General features: G+C 41.2%; 1 protein-coding gene across 3 annotated transcripts in view; it reads left to right on the plus strand.

Moving 5' to 3' along the window:
• The first annotated feature begins 6 nt into the window (after positions 1–6).
• GPR12 (G protein-coupled receptor 12) overlaps positions 7–15,300 on the plus strand; it is a 20,727-nt gene continuing 5,433 nt past the window's right edge. The window contains exons 1-2 of one of the 3 annotated variants that reach the window (XM_017731384.1): positions 7–102; positions 681–11,138. In XM_017731384.1, the coding sequence (XP_017586873.1) occupies positions 696–1,700 (1,005 nt within the window). In that variant the 5' untranslated portion in view covers positions 7–102; positions 681–695 and the 3' untranslated portion in view covers positions 1,701–11,138. Of the gene's footprint in view, positions 103–680; positions 11,139–15,300 lie in introns of those variants that run through there. The other 2 variants (XM_017731383.1, XR_001861120.1) reach the window with 2 other exon arrangements.

Here is a 15,300-nt window from a genome sequence, read left to right on the forward strand (position 1 = left end):
CGCTGGCGCCTGGAAGGGACCGCGGCGACCCCTCCGTGCCTCGTCCTCCTCCTCCTCCTTCCTTCCTCCATCCTTCCTCCGACCCGCCGGGGGACAGCCCAGGTGAACCGCCGCTGGGCGTGCGTGGGGTCGGGGTGGGGGGGTGTGTGTGTGGTGTCCGCGTCGAGTTTGTAAGTTCTCAGAGGATATCGCCCCACTCTCCCCCGAGCCCGGGCGGGGTTTCCTCACTGGGGGTCGGTGAAAGATATTCCCCTTTCCCTCCTCCTTCCTCATCCTGTCCGCTCCCTCCGTGACCAGAAATAATCCCGCGTTCGAATCGCGGCTGCAGGAGAGCGGGGTTTACGCCGCCCCGCAGCCGGCCCCCACCCCAAATTGCGGCGCTTAAAGGGAGCTTTAGCTGCTTTATGGGTTGCCTCCCGTGCCCGTGCCTCCTTCCCTGTGCAGGTTACCCTAAGGATCACTCAGCCTTCGTGCATCGGTCCCTTGGAGGATAATCTCGGGCAGTTTAAAATATCCTTCCCCATCCCCCGTTTTTGTTTTTATTTTCTATTGTCACATTTATGTAACAAGTGCCTGCCTGCACATCAGGCTGGTGTTCCTGTCTAGGGCGTTGCATGCTCCGGGGGGTGATGTATCCAGTGCTGTGGCTGAACATTAAAAATAATGTCTTTCTGTTGAAGAAGACAGGGGTTAAAATGAATGAAGATCTGAAGGTTAATTTGAGCTGGCTGCCTCAGGATCATATAGAAGCCAGCTCTACAGAGAATGCCTCAGCTGCAGGCTCCTCCCTGGTTCCTGCCGTAGACCCTAAGCCAGAGCTTTTGGTAAACCCCTGGGACATTGTCTTGTGTACTTCAGGGACCCTTATCTCCTGCGAAAATGCCGTTGTGGTTCTGATCATTTTCCATAATCCCAGTCTTCGCGCCCCCATGTTCCTCCTGATAGGCAGCCTGGCGCTGGCAGATCTCTTAGCAGGCATTGGATTGATCATCAATTTTGTTTTTGCCTACCTTCTGCAGTCAGAAGCTACGAAACTGGTTACGATTGGACTGATTGTTGCCTCTTTCTCAGCATCTGTTGGCAGCTTGCTGGCTATCACTGTTGATCGTTACCTCTCCCTGTATTATGCTCTGACTTACAATTCAGAGAGGACTGTCACTTTTACCTATGTCATGCTTATATTGCTCTGGGGAGCATCTATCTGTATTGGACTGCTGCCTGTAATGGGCTGGAACTGCCTCAGAGATGAATCCACCTGCAGTGTTATCAGACCACTCACTAAAAATAATGCAGCTGTCCTTTCGGTCTCTTTCTTGCTTATGTTTGCCCTCATGCTGCAGCTCTACATTCAGATCTGTAAAATTGTGATGCGCCATGCCCATCAGATTGCCTTGCAACACCATTTCCTGGCCACTTCCCACTATGTGACCACCCGAAAAGGAGTGTCTACTTTGGCCATTATTTTGGGGACTTTTGCTGCTTGCTGGATGCCTTTTACACTCTATTCTTTAATAGCAGATTACACCTATCCTTCTATATACACCTATGCCACCCTCCTGCCAGCTACCTACAATTCCATCATCAATCCTGTAATATATGCTTTTAGAAACCAGGAGATCCAGAAAGCACTTTGGCTCGTCTGTTGTGGTTGTATTCCTTCTAACCTGTCTCAGAGGGCAAGATCACCCAGTGATGTCTGATTGGCAGCCAGGAGGACGCTCCTTAACATGTTACTTTCCAGACATTCTGTCTTTGGTTTAGATGCATTCATTAAATGGTGTGTGATGGGTTCACATAAAAACCACAGGATGGACGGACCTTTTCGTAAACAGAAAACCCCAGCGACCGAAATCAATCAAGTGGTTTAAGGAAGATTTCCAAAATCAAAATAATCAGTGTTCTTACAGACTTATGATGTTGCTCAGGGTCCTTTTTGTCATATTACCCAGACTTTGCCATGTTTGCCATGATTTTACATTAAATTTTCTAATTAAAATTAGATTGAAATAGCATACTTCTTTAAAATCATTTAGGTGATTGAGTTTAGTCATACTGCATGTTACAATCTGTTGTTAGGATATTTTTTCCTCTTTAATTTTTTTTAAAATGGAAAAAAACCAAACCAAGTCCTGTTACCCCATCTGTATATCATGAGAATACTCTTCAAAATAATGGCCAATTGTACTGATTTATATGGTATTTATTGTAATAATCTCAGTGCAACAAATTTGCTCTAAGTGAGAAAGTATTTGTGCAGCTTTTTATTTTACATCTCAGCATGAATTAGGTTGACAGTTGTTTTCAAGAGTTACCTGTTCTCTCATGTGGCTGGGTGTTAAAGCAAGAGATATGCGTTGCTTTCCTTTTCAAAAGTCAGACGTATGTTTTCACTTGCATGTTGGACATTGGAGCTATGCTGTTGATTTTAAAACTGACAGGGGTATCTTTGAAATTGATGAAATAATATGGCCTCTTTCGGCTATGCATTTGTAATAGATTGAAAACTAGGTTTCTCAGACAAGTTTATCTTTTCAGAAGAGTATAAGAAATGTTTCATAAAACAACCTACAAATTGTGTGCAGCACGTTTTTAGCACTACATGAAATGGTTCCCCTACATTTGTTATCAAGTCAAAACTATTACCATTTGTTTTCACTGTTCTCCTATGTAATTTTAAATACCAACATTTATAAATTCTCAAAGCATATCTGGTTCAGAGTTATATGCAACCAGAACTGCAAGATGAAACAGTGTTTTCTCCTTTTCTGGAAGTTTCATTCTTTGCACTGTACACACGTCAGTTCACTTAATTATAGGACTTCATTATAGTGCTGGTCTAGAAAGCAGAGCTTCCTCTCGTGAATGGTTAAATTTCAAACTGCTTCTAACCTTCCACTGAAGCCACATTAGAATGCACTAGAAATAAAGCATTGTTTTCTGATTTGAAGACTTGATTGTCAGAGAGAAAATCTTCCTGGCACTTGTCTTCGTGAAACTTACGGTGTACCCTCATGTCAGTGCATGGGAGTTTAGAGTACTGCTTCCATTAGTGTCGATGGGAGCTCAGTGTGTTCATGCCCTGGCATCAGTAGGAGGTTATACTCCCTTGAATGTCAAAGTCTGCATATTGTATTGTTGCTTCAGTACCTTCCATTAAAAAAAAAAAAAATCCAAAACTCAAATGTAAAAATAGCAATATTTACAGTTCAATGAAAAAATATACCTGTGTAGTAGAGATAGTAGAGACAACTGTGCTGCTGGTCTGGATTTTTCCAAATGGAATCTGTCCTTTTCATGTGGACATCTGGATGACTGTAGCTTTTTGTGGCAAAGTTTCTGTGACGTTAAGAATCATATGCTATACACAAAGCTGAATCTCAAATGTGAGTTGTCTGTAAACAAGGCTCTGTAGAGATTTTTATGAGCAATAATTAATTTTAGTTGCAATGCTGCGTTTAAATTCCATTATTTATTTGGTTCAACCTTCATGATATTTGGTTTTTACTTGGTTATCTGATTAGTTTAATAATTGCATGGCATGACCCAGTAGAGCTGTGAATTTGAAGCTCCCCTCGCTTCCCTGTGATTTACAGATGCTCAGCAAAGTTAGACTATAACCTCTGCTCAGTGTAGGGTATTGGTGTTCTTCATCTACTTATGAATGATACTGAAACTCTAGTCATTGAATTTTGTTTCAATTTTTTGTATAAGAAATACTTCATAAATATCCATGCTACAAATGTGTGCAGTTTTGCAAGTATGCAAACTATTGGGAAATAATGGCAGTAAAAGTCATGAGATGAATAATGTAGAGAGGCTAAGTAATGTAGGATGGTACTTTTAAAAGAAAAAATAAGTTAAAGTCATGCAAACTTTGCTCCCCCTGCTTTTTCCCTTGTTTGTTCTTCTGTATCAAATTGCTAAAAGTATGATGAAGATGAGCAGCTACAACTGTGACGAAAATTCAGTCCTGAGGGCAACTGTTGTTTTCCTTATGCAGACCTGTTCTCATCCTCTTGGATAACCTCACAGGCATTAGTGTTTTTCTCTAGGCAACACCTGTGTGGTAGGGAAGCCAGAGAAAAACAGCACAGAGGGAGATAATGTTGTCTCCTCTTCTCATGCTGTTTCACCTCGTGTCCTTGTCATCTTCCTCACTCTACAGGCTGCTCAATTCCGCAGAGGCTCTCCAGTGTGCCGGGGGAGCCGACCTCTTCCTTGTGCCAGAGCAGAGAGATTTGTAATTGGAAGCTTCTCTCCTGAGGAGCAGAGCAAGTCAAACGGAGGAAAGAAGGATTAATTATAGCAATCCCACAAAGCTAGCTCATAGGGATGTGATTTGCCCTTGTTTGAGGAGTTGTGCATGGTTACCTTCCACCACAAACAGATGAGAAACATGATTCTGCCTCCCAAGCTACTGCTGTGACCTCCAGTGAGGATTTTGCCTCTTCCAGAAATATGTTCTTAAATTGAGACTGTGCAGTATAGGCCAGAAAATCCTACTGAAAGTCAATGACATAGGTTTGCCTGCAGCTCAAAACTTTGCAGTCTGGCCAAACTTTACCATGGTCTGCAGCACTGGGATGGGTGCTACATAACACACCTCTGACTGAGCTCTGGGAAATAGGGGCAGAGCTGTGGGTACAAAGCTGCCTACCTCACTTGCACAGAAGAAGTGCTTGACAGCCAGTGACCTTTCAGACCCTGCAGAATTAAGCAACTCTCTGCTGTCCCCTCAGAATGACAGGGGAGGCCCCCGTTCTGTATGGTGAGATGCCAGATCCATCCAAGGCCCTCCTGAAACTGGCAGAAATCCAGCCAATTTGCAGTTTCTGATATTTTGTTGTCCCATCAAAGGACAACAGTGCATAAGACCAGGGGGATTAGATTCACCATTCTGTGTACAGTGAAGTCGCTTTCATATCTCCTTTGTAATGACAAAAGATTGGGGGTTTTTTAACACGTAATTTGGTTTAAAGAATAGAAGTTCATGTTTATTTATTAACACACTTGACCCAAAGTTAATAACATGTTGTATCCTGATGGGAAAACTTTATTTAGGTATACATTTATCCTCAAAGCTTGGGAGAGGATTTTTTAAAATTGTCTTCTTTTTTTTTCTTTTTTTTTTTTTAAACCGTTTCCCCCAATAGTAGTATTTCAGCAATAAGGAGAAATATGTTTTTAGCACAAGAGCAATAAAATCCTCCATGATGTGGATACTATAAATTGCTGAATAAACTCAGAGCAATAGAGAGGAAGCAATATATATTTTAGACAAAAAAAAAGTAACTTGCATAAGAACTTTCAGTAAGCGTAAGTCTTCCTTTGTTAAGCAGATGCTATCAGACCGATGTGGGACATTATTTCTGGTTGATTTGTTTTGTAATCATTGAATTCCTGAATAGAATTACACAGCAATAACATTTTACCTTAATTCTTGGATCCTGAATTTGTGCTATTTGCTGAAAGAATTATATACTGCAGTGGGGAGTTTTATTCTTTTCATTGTTTGGCATTTAGCTGTACAGCATTCTGTGGATAAATTAATAGTGTTCAGGATTTCCAGTTGTAACTTAATCCCAGGAATACCCGAATTTGTCATGCTCATCAAGATGGCTATGATAAATGGTGCTAGCCCATTCTGAAGACAGCTTGTTTATGATACCAGTGGAGAAAACCCCTACCAATACCCAGGCTCTTTGGAAGCAAGCTGAAAGGCCTGATACTGCTGCTGTATCTTCCTGCCATGGACACTCAGCAGTTGCATCCATCCTTTAGTGTTCAGGGACCAGCCTTGAGGCATCTTGGAGTCACTAAAACTCCTCCATGGACAGCAGTGAACTTTGGCTTATACCAGGGCTCATGCTGTCCCCAAAGAGCTATTATTCTCTTGCTTCATTTTCTTAGGGATTTTTTAGCTTTTAAAAATAAAATACATGTGACTTCATTTCCCCAAGGTGATAAGCAACCTGCTGTGTGACTGGAAGCTGGGATAAAATAGCATTGCTACAAATCAAGCCCCTGAAGCATAACTACACACTCATTACTTTAAAAAAAAAGGCGGTTCTGTAACATTCAGAACAATGTTTTCAGAATGTTGACCCTGACTTTTATGAAGAGAAACTATATATTTGGTCTGGTTTTTCTATGTACAATAAATAAATAAAAATAAGAATTGGACAGAGTAGTTGCTATTTAAAAACCCACCAGCTATCCTGTAATTTTATCTGAGATACTGAACAGTTCTAGATTGGCTTAGCGGTTGTCCAGAGATGTTCAATGGAGAAAAAGTAAGATCCCTCAATCACTGCTTATAGGGAACTAAAAGGGAGTGGTATAATTTATATCTCATGAATAAGCAATAGGTCAGGAAAGATAAATTAGGCATGTGTATCTCCCTCATTTGTCAATAAAAGAATGATGGTACTCCCAATAAACTTGAAAAGTCTCCTCTCTGGAAATAGTTTTTTGGTACAAGAGGAAATTACCCCTTAAAACTGGGTGCTTCTCTCTTCTTCAGATCAAGAATGTGCAGTTCCTTTTAATGGATCAGAAATCTGGATGAACTGCACGGATATCTGCTTTCATATTAAGTGGATGAGGAAAGATAAGAGATGGAAGCCTTTATGGCAGCCAGGTTCAGTCACTCGGTGCTTGAGCTTGGCCAGGAAGGATGCTTGAATAAATGCATCCCCTGTGAGAAGGTTATTTTGAACTGTCCATTTGGAACCTTACCCAAGGTACACAGAGCACCTGGGAGGGCCCTGGGGCTGTGCCTGTTCTGGGGTGTGGTGCAGCAGTCCTGTGTCCTTGAGGCTGGCAGTACAGCTGCCCCTCTTGAGGGATGTTCAGAGAGCAGAGAGGAGATATGATCAGAAGTGAGGCCCACCTTCCTTGAAAATATTTTCCATATTTTATTCAGATTATTACTTTTCTTGTTAGCACAGTCTTGCATGGCTCCACTTGAAATCAGAAGAGGGTTTTTGTGGAAAAATACTGAAAATTCAAAGTGGGACCACCAGAAGATTGTTTTGCAGTAAGTCATTATGTATTTCTGTTTCTTTTGGGGAGCAGCTAAGCCTGTACCTTTGTAGTAAATGTTTCTTTGAAAACAATATGCCTTTGCACTAAAAAAGTCCATGCTGCAGTTTATTCACAAAATTGTTGTGATCTTGTAAGCCCCCCAAGAAGAAAGAGTTGCACATTTCACTGTTAACTTCTTACAAAAGAGAAGGGAAAAAATCAAACCTGAATGTAGGTTAGATGAAACCATATTGCAATTAATTAGTGTGTCACTGCTGTGATGCCAACTAATTCAGTGCCCCATGGAAAGGACGGGGGGAGATTTTTCCAGTGGAGATTCTTTGTAAATAGGTTGCGAGAGTAAAACTCATTTTAAAACAATGATCAGTTACAGTTGCTGTCACAAACTCCTTGAATTAGCTTTTAAAGAAATTGTCCTCACCTCCCCAAGCCTTTGTTTTGCACTTTACATATGCCAAGGCAATTTTTACACACTTGCTGACATGCCAGATGTTCAATTGGACAAGATAGTATTACATGTTTCCCCCTCCCAGGTAGGGGAAAGTGTGTTATGTCCCAGAACTGATGAACTGATTTAGTTATCTGATATTTCTAAGTAGCCCAGACCTTTCTAAAAAGCATGGAGTACTTACGGACATTCATTGCACATTTGGGGGCTTCCTTGAATTACAAGTGTGGAGTATTACTATTTTAACTGGTGGCCATAGGATTAGAGGTTGGGTTATTTTTTTTTCTCCTTCACGTCCCCACCATTGCAGCCCCCGGCAGTAAGATGTCTGGTGCAGTCCTTTTTGTTTCAAGGCAGGCATTGGTTTGCAGACTCAATGATCGTAAAGGTTTTTTCCAGCCTCGTAAGTACAGTGGTGCATTCCTAGGAAAAAGCTGATATACAAAGTTTTTAATAGTTTGTTATAACCCTTTCAAATATATCAGCAGTCCTTTTTCATTGAACAACTTAAGTGAGCATTTGCCTTGTACAGGAAATATCTGATTCACCTGTGGGGAGGGAAAGCAAGTGTACTGCTACTGGTTTTTTTACGCTGGTAGTATTCTTTTTCCTCTAACCATTTGATCCCAACCATATGGTCTACCACGATGTCCACAGGCCTACTCCTGGTTTCTGTAGGAAAAAGCAAGCCAGTACTAACTGCACATGCTGAAGACTGCATCCTGCAATGATTTACCTTAGAATATGGAGGGGGCTTCCACTTTGAAGAAATAGAAGCCAGCAAAATAGAGGTTTTATTTTTTCTTTCAAGTATAAACTCATTCTTAAAAGGAAATACCTATGTCCAGGTTTAACATACTAGTTTTATTACGTGCTGAGTAGAGAAACAGTTTCTTAGAATATTTTAGTATGCCATTAACTTGATTAAGTATGATGAGCTATCACTTTTAAATAGCATAATTACATACTTAAATATTATATATATATATACACATACATAATTATTACAATTAATTAAGTTACTTTTTATATGTATGACACGCCATATATCATGCTCTATACCTTCGTTGTGGATGTGGTTAAAGTGTAACCTCTTTGCTGAGGCAGTTTCTTATGATCAAGGAAAAATATTGCCCAACTTGCATGAGTCATACAAACACTGAAAGATCCAGCAGTAATTGATATTTCAACAAACAAAGACAGGCTAGAGGTTTGGGAGGGGAAGCAAATTATCATGGCTTTAATTTGGACAAATCCCACTGCCAGCTTTGAGATTACAGGAATGTGTTCTATGACCGCAGGTGGTATAGAACTCAGGAAAGATATTTGTCACAAGCATGGGCCTACAGAGCAGTTACATCTTTATCCACACATTGTTCCCTTTTGTCTCTCACTCTTTTTCTGTCTTTCATAGGTGCTTTGGTGCATAGGTGCTATAAATGTGCCTCTGAAATAACGCTGTAAACTCTGTCTTTAACTTAAACAGTCCTTTAACAGGACTGCCCAGATCATGATTCCACACAGTCATGGGACACAGGTGGACATTTCTCACTGCCTGATGCTCACCTGGGGAATATTAGAGTTTCTAAAAAAATTTACGCATTCATTTTTAAAGGGCACACAAAGTACATATATGCTTCAGGGGTTTCCTGGGAAAAAGGTCTAGGACCTCTAAGATCTAGGGCCAAGGTATAGAGCTCTAATGCACTGATTACTTATGGTCCCATAGAATTTTCCTCTTACTTCAGTGTTCACTAAGATTAAACCCATCAAAATAATCAGGAATTTGGCTTCCCCTGCTTTCAGGGAAGAGATATTTTATAGTATGCAAATGAAAGCAGCATGACCTGGCCCTTCAAAAATTGAAATACATCCAGAAAAGGACAAAAGGTTGTGTCCCCGTGGAGTGTGAGCAGTTGTGCCACATCCATAGGTTTTTGTGTTGCCACTCTTTGGTTGCCCTCTGACAGTGTAGTCCCTCAATATATGAGCAACACTCAGTCCACCTCATGGTGCCTCTGCCCCAGAGGGCTCACAAGAAAAGAGCAGAGAGGTGAGGTGTTTCTGCAGTGTTGGTCACAGGTCACAGCATGGTGGGTTTGGAAGGGAGCTCTGCTCTCAGCACAGAGCTTTCTGAAGGTGTGACAGAAAGTAGGGAGCCTTCTTCAACCACATTCCAGGCAAACTGGAGCTCTTTTCTTTTGTATCACCCTCTCAGTGTAAGCAGAGAGACTTTCCTTAGTCTAGGAGGAGGAGGGTTAAGTGGTTGCTGGGAGTTAGCACGCTCCAGCACACAGCTTTTTACACGGCAGCTATCCCAGAGCCGAGCAGCTGAAGGTACAGCAATCTACTTCTGAAGTCAGGCTGGTCCCACTAGGAAGAAAATGCACTTTTCCAGAATGCAGGAGCAGTGTGTGTGATTTGTGCCAAAAGTGTGGAATGAGGATTGCAGCTGAAGCGGCAGGTAAATTGCCTGTGATACACATACAGCAAAATAGGCAGTCTTTAGGGTTATTTGCATGTGCTCAAATACATTTTATGGTTGAAGCTGATAGCAGTCTCATATATGTATGGAAGAGGAGAAGAGTACAGACTTTCCTGTTGGGCCTCAGCCAGGGCCAACCAAAGGAAATGGGCATTCTTGGTTTTGTCATTGTTTCTAGAGAGACAAATTACACCTCTATCCATTTTGATGTCTATAGGTTTTTCCTCTTTGGGGCTAAAGTCCTCCTTTGTTTGGTCTGAGCTTTACTGTCACAGCCAAAATCTACAAAAGTTGATTGTAAATGCGTTTACAAATGGAATTTCATAGGATAAGTGCTATAAGTGTGCCTCTGAAATAACACTGTAAACTGTCTTTAGCTTCAGGCCATGAAATTTGGAATACCCCGGGCTAGTAGAACCACTTGTCATTTTCTAGACTTACTAACTAGACCCCCACATTTTTTGTTGCCAAATGCAATTAAAGATAACCTGTAGTTTATCACGTTCATCTCATGAAATCCTCAGAGGGAACTTTTCCTAGGAAACATTGTACATTTCAGGCAGACACTCGATACTACTGACTGCAGTGTAGTTCCGTGCTGAATTCTAAAAGCTTTAGCAAAAGCATCTGCATGGAGGATAGTTCTCATGCTACACGTCCCACTAGGAGCCAGGTGGATTGAAATCCTGCATGTTGTGCTTTTCATGAGAACCAATTACTGGTTTCATACATAAGGGCCTATAGTTATTTCTTATACTAATTTAGGTTTTTGGTTTGGTTTCTGTTTATTTAACTGTGGTTGAAGTTTGAACCATAGCTTGCCAGTGTATGAAGTGATTTTAAAAGGAAGTGAAACATCTTTGCCTCAGTTTCCCTTAAGCTTAAAGCTTTGAATTGCAACTACAGAGCTTCTTGTTGTAAACAAGATAGTAATTTAATGCACTTTATTTAAAAAAGGCACAAATTATTTTCTTTATAAAATGTTACAATTGCACTATGCTGTAAGAATTGGTTACTAAATATAAACTGTACAGTTTTGTAGTCAACATTGTAAGTGTTTAGTCATAAATGATTGAAACAATTACATGTTTCAGTTAAATGTTAATTTTATATGTGGTGTATGTAGCCATAAATAAATTTTCCTTTTTAAAAAAAGAATGGTTGGTTGTTTCATTTCATTGAATTCCCCATTCTGTTTCAAATAACAAAGCTATATCCTTTCTGCAAATACAAGATTTAAGTATGTTCCAGTGCAAAGAGATGACAGATGACACTGACTAAACCTGTGCAAACTTAAGGTGAACTGCTGTGGATCCCCTGCATCTACTAACACTGCAGAAGGAAATACCAGGCACTACAGACAAAAACTCTGAAAGAAGAGCTAACAGGAATTCTTGAATGTGAAAGCCAGAGTGACCTTCAAGTTAATTTATCTATACTGCACTCTCTTCTGACACACTGCCTTTTATTATCGTAGTACACACTCAGTTTTGGGGAACAAAATGCAGTATGGATTATAAGAGGTTCTACATTTCATCTTGCTAAATGGATGTAAATACTTAATATTTGAGTTAGCAATCATTAACTGGGAGAGGTAAAAGTTACTATGAAAGTAAGAAGCTATGTTAACCTAGATTTTTTTTTAGAAGCTTGGTCCTAATCCTTGAATTAAATAACTGAAAAATCAGATGCACAATCACAGTTCTGTATTTCCAGTTTGACTGTTTCAGACAGGCTAAAAGAAAATGGTCGACTGTCTCATTTTCCAAATTAAATTTTTCTGTAAAATGTCTATCTTAATTTGTCTGAATGGTTTTCTTGAACACCCAGCTTATTTTCCAGGCATACAAATTGATGGAATGAGTTACATCTCTAACCGTAGGACTGGCTATCATGTACCGTAGCCATTCAAGTGTGGCTTCTAAAAGAAATGGGCCAGTGACTGATATCCAGGTAAATGACTAAGAGTGAGGCTACTTCCTTTATACTATGCAGGACTGCAGTCCTGCATGTCAGATGGATCCTGAAGGAGATCTTAGGGATGTTTACTTCTACCAGACACAGCTGTCCTCTCCACCTCTCACATCAGACAGTAGGCACCACCTGTTTTGTCTAAAGAAGAAATTGATATCATGGTGCAGGAGTAGAGACCCAGTTGGTTTCTCTGCAGTTAAACTGTAGGCAAAAGGACTGCAGCACAGTGGTGACCAGAATGTATTTGATAAATGTTTTTTGCTTACAACAAACATTAACTACAACTACACAATATAGACCCTTAGGAACTTTCAGCCATCCACTTTACTAGACTGGAAAAGAAATAAGAATTAATTGGAAAGATACCAATAGAGAGGGAGGGGAGATAAATGCTTCACCTAATGGAGAAGCCAATATTGAAATCATCTGGCCCTGGCTGTTTCGGGATCAGTTAAGGCTTGATTGATGGAGCCTAAAGTAGGACAATGAACTGAACCTGTTCTGACCATACAGTGCATGTTTAACTTGCTACTGCAGTCAGGAGGACCAGGAATGAGCCAGGAACAGCAGAGTTGGATGGTTCAAGCATCTTGACATTTCTGTGTTGGTGCCTCTTCCATATATCCCAGTGTCAGCATCAGCCTAACAGAAGGAATTACCATTAAGAGGGCAAAACGGCTGACCAAAACAATAAATAGAATAGTAAAAACCTGCCAAAACTTAATGGTAATCAGCCAGAATTGCAAAGGAGTTCCTGTTAAAATGGTGGAAATATTAATGACGTTACAGAACTGGTAGATATCCTGGCTGCATTTTAGTTTAGAGCAGGTAACATCCTGCTTACGAAGCAATCCACAGTATCAGAAGCTCAGGAAACAGTTAACTGGGAACCTTAGGCATTGGCAATGCTTAGACCAAGCAGTGAAAACTACTTTGTGCCTCCTGCCAATGGCAGAGTGCTTTATGCACTATGGTTGGATATCAGGTATGCCAGCTGAGTCTGGAGCTAAGCAGACGGTAACAGAATTGTTAATAATGGGTATGCAACAGAAAACTGATGTGGCTGATAATAAATGGTCACGGTGCTTAAAAGGATAAAAAAGTTGAAAGCTGTCCAGGAGATGAAATAATTTCCATGCTACAGTAAACAAAACAAAGGTTCTTTATATGAGGCCCACAAGTGGAAATTAAAAAGTGTAGTTTCAGTGTTCTTTAGTTCAAGGATGCTTGACTGCATCGCTCCAGGTGTGCCTGCCTGTTCTTAGGTTCATTTAAGCATCTGTAAGTCACATCAGAGATGAGCTGCTGAGTTGGACAGACTTTTGGACACAGAGCAGCATATTTTACCTTCTTACTAAATTCTTATGAGTCCTCTTAGGCATAGCAGAATGTCAGAGAGTGTCTGCTACCTCACCACTGTCCTATACCATGAATCTTTGATGTCTATGGAAAGTGTGAGGCCTGTGCAGTTAATGGAGATTTTACATTCACTGCTGAAAATGTTATAGGAGAGACCATCAATGTGGCATGTATGACAAAGACAACGCCATTTGCAGATATTATAGAAATCCTTCATTTTAAAGTTATTTTGAAATTATCTATAATCATGCACATCCAAGTATTTCATTTCTCTAATATTGCTTCTAAAATTAGCAGCTCAAATCTTTCTTTTTAGTTTTTTTCTAATCGAAATGTCATCCTCATAACAAAAGTGCTCCATGGGGTTGTTACTGCTTTTGCATTCCTCTAATGTGGATGTGAGCTGAGCAACCCCACTGCAGTACAGCACATTACAACCAGCACTTGGGTAGTACATGCAGATCGGCTCTTACTTGAGCATATTCTGCTTGCAAATTTTATTGGGATTTTCTTTCATATCTGCCAAAGCCTTTCATCCCCGTATTTTGCACTAACTGTAAAGCTGGTGGCCTTTCAATGCAGGCATTCTTTATCTGACAGCAAAAGATATTTTAATGTAACCAGGACACTGTCTTCCCAGCAGTGGCCTAGCAGAGTTGCTTTCACCTTCATTTTTATCATGATGTATGGCATTTAAACGGTGCTTGACAGAAAGCCTATATAAACACATTTTCTAAGATACATTGAGTTTGCCATCATCATCATTTTGAGCTGTCAAGCTCAAAAACACACAGTTTCCAGAACAAGGATCAACACATTCCAAATCATTCTGCTTACAAGGGGAATACAGAGGATATGGCAAACTGAAGTGGAAAAGAGCCCTCACAACTCCCATTTCAGGCATTAGACAGGTCTAAGTGGGGCCAGAAGATTCCAGAATCTCAAACTAACTTCAGGATTTCCTTCACTCCCCTGGCTATTCCTAGTCTTTCACCTTTGCATGAGGGGGCTTGTTCTTGTTCCCCCCTTATCTCTCACATGGCATCTGTTGCTGCAGCCTCCAGCTCCCCTTCTGTTTTTTCCTCAGTGGTGCCACTGGTGACACAGTGCAAGGACGTACATGGAAATTACTGTCAACATGGCAAACCATACATCTGCAAGGGCATCAGGCTGGAGAAGGAAGCACCTGCTATTTGCCAGTCTAGCCCAACAAAGAACCACTCCCTGACATCTAAGCAGATCAGATAGCCCCACTGCTTTCAGAGGGAAGCAAGGGCAAGCTGCCACTCCCCTGGCCCTGGCCTAAAGGCAGGGGACTGTTGGAGTGGAGGGGCTGGTCCCTGCACAGCCTGCAGACACTCCCTTACTCCATTACTCTGGAGGTATGGTTGAGTTCACTGCCTGGCAAGGGCTAGCATGTGTTACGCTGAGCCAGGGCCACACAGCAGCAGCTCATCTCTCCCTTGATGCTTTGGATCCTTCTGCAGCCTTGTTTCTTGCTCAAATGGGCTCCAGGATTTATTGTCAATGCTGGATTCCCAATCCCTTTACAGCTTTTTGTGGGAACTAATAGAACAGATCTGGTTTTTGTTGTTTAATTAAACAGCCTATATTAGTGTCCCTGGAGCTCTCTGTGCTGAGGTTGGTTTTGGTTTGGGCTTTTACCCTCTTCTAGGAAGATGTCACAGAAAAATGGTGTGGTTTCTTGATGTTCAGTCCATTTCATTCATCATGCTTTTTCTGGAAAGTGTTTGTTTGCCTTCCATCCAGCCACAGCTTGTGCACAGCCTTCACAAAAATACAGTCAGCCTTGCCAATAGATGTGTCTGGTGTTAGATCTGCAAACCCCCGTGTCTGCCATCACAGGGTCGTTCAGGCTGGCTCCAATTCAGCAGCTGCGTGTCAGCTGTGGAATCGCACTCAGAAGCCGCCTCTTCCCCAGGAGCAGCGGCAGGCCCGGCCGGGTGGGGCGGCGCCAACTCCCTTT

This window comes from Corvus brachyrhynchos, unplaced genomic scaffold (assembly GCF_000691975.1).
Source record: "Corvus brachyrhynchos isolate BGI_N302 unplaced genomic scaffold, ASM69197v1 scaffold103, whole genome shotgun sequence".
NCBI lineage: Eukaryota > Metazoa > Chordata > Aves > Passeriformes > Corvidae > Corvus > Corvus brachyrhynchos.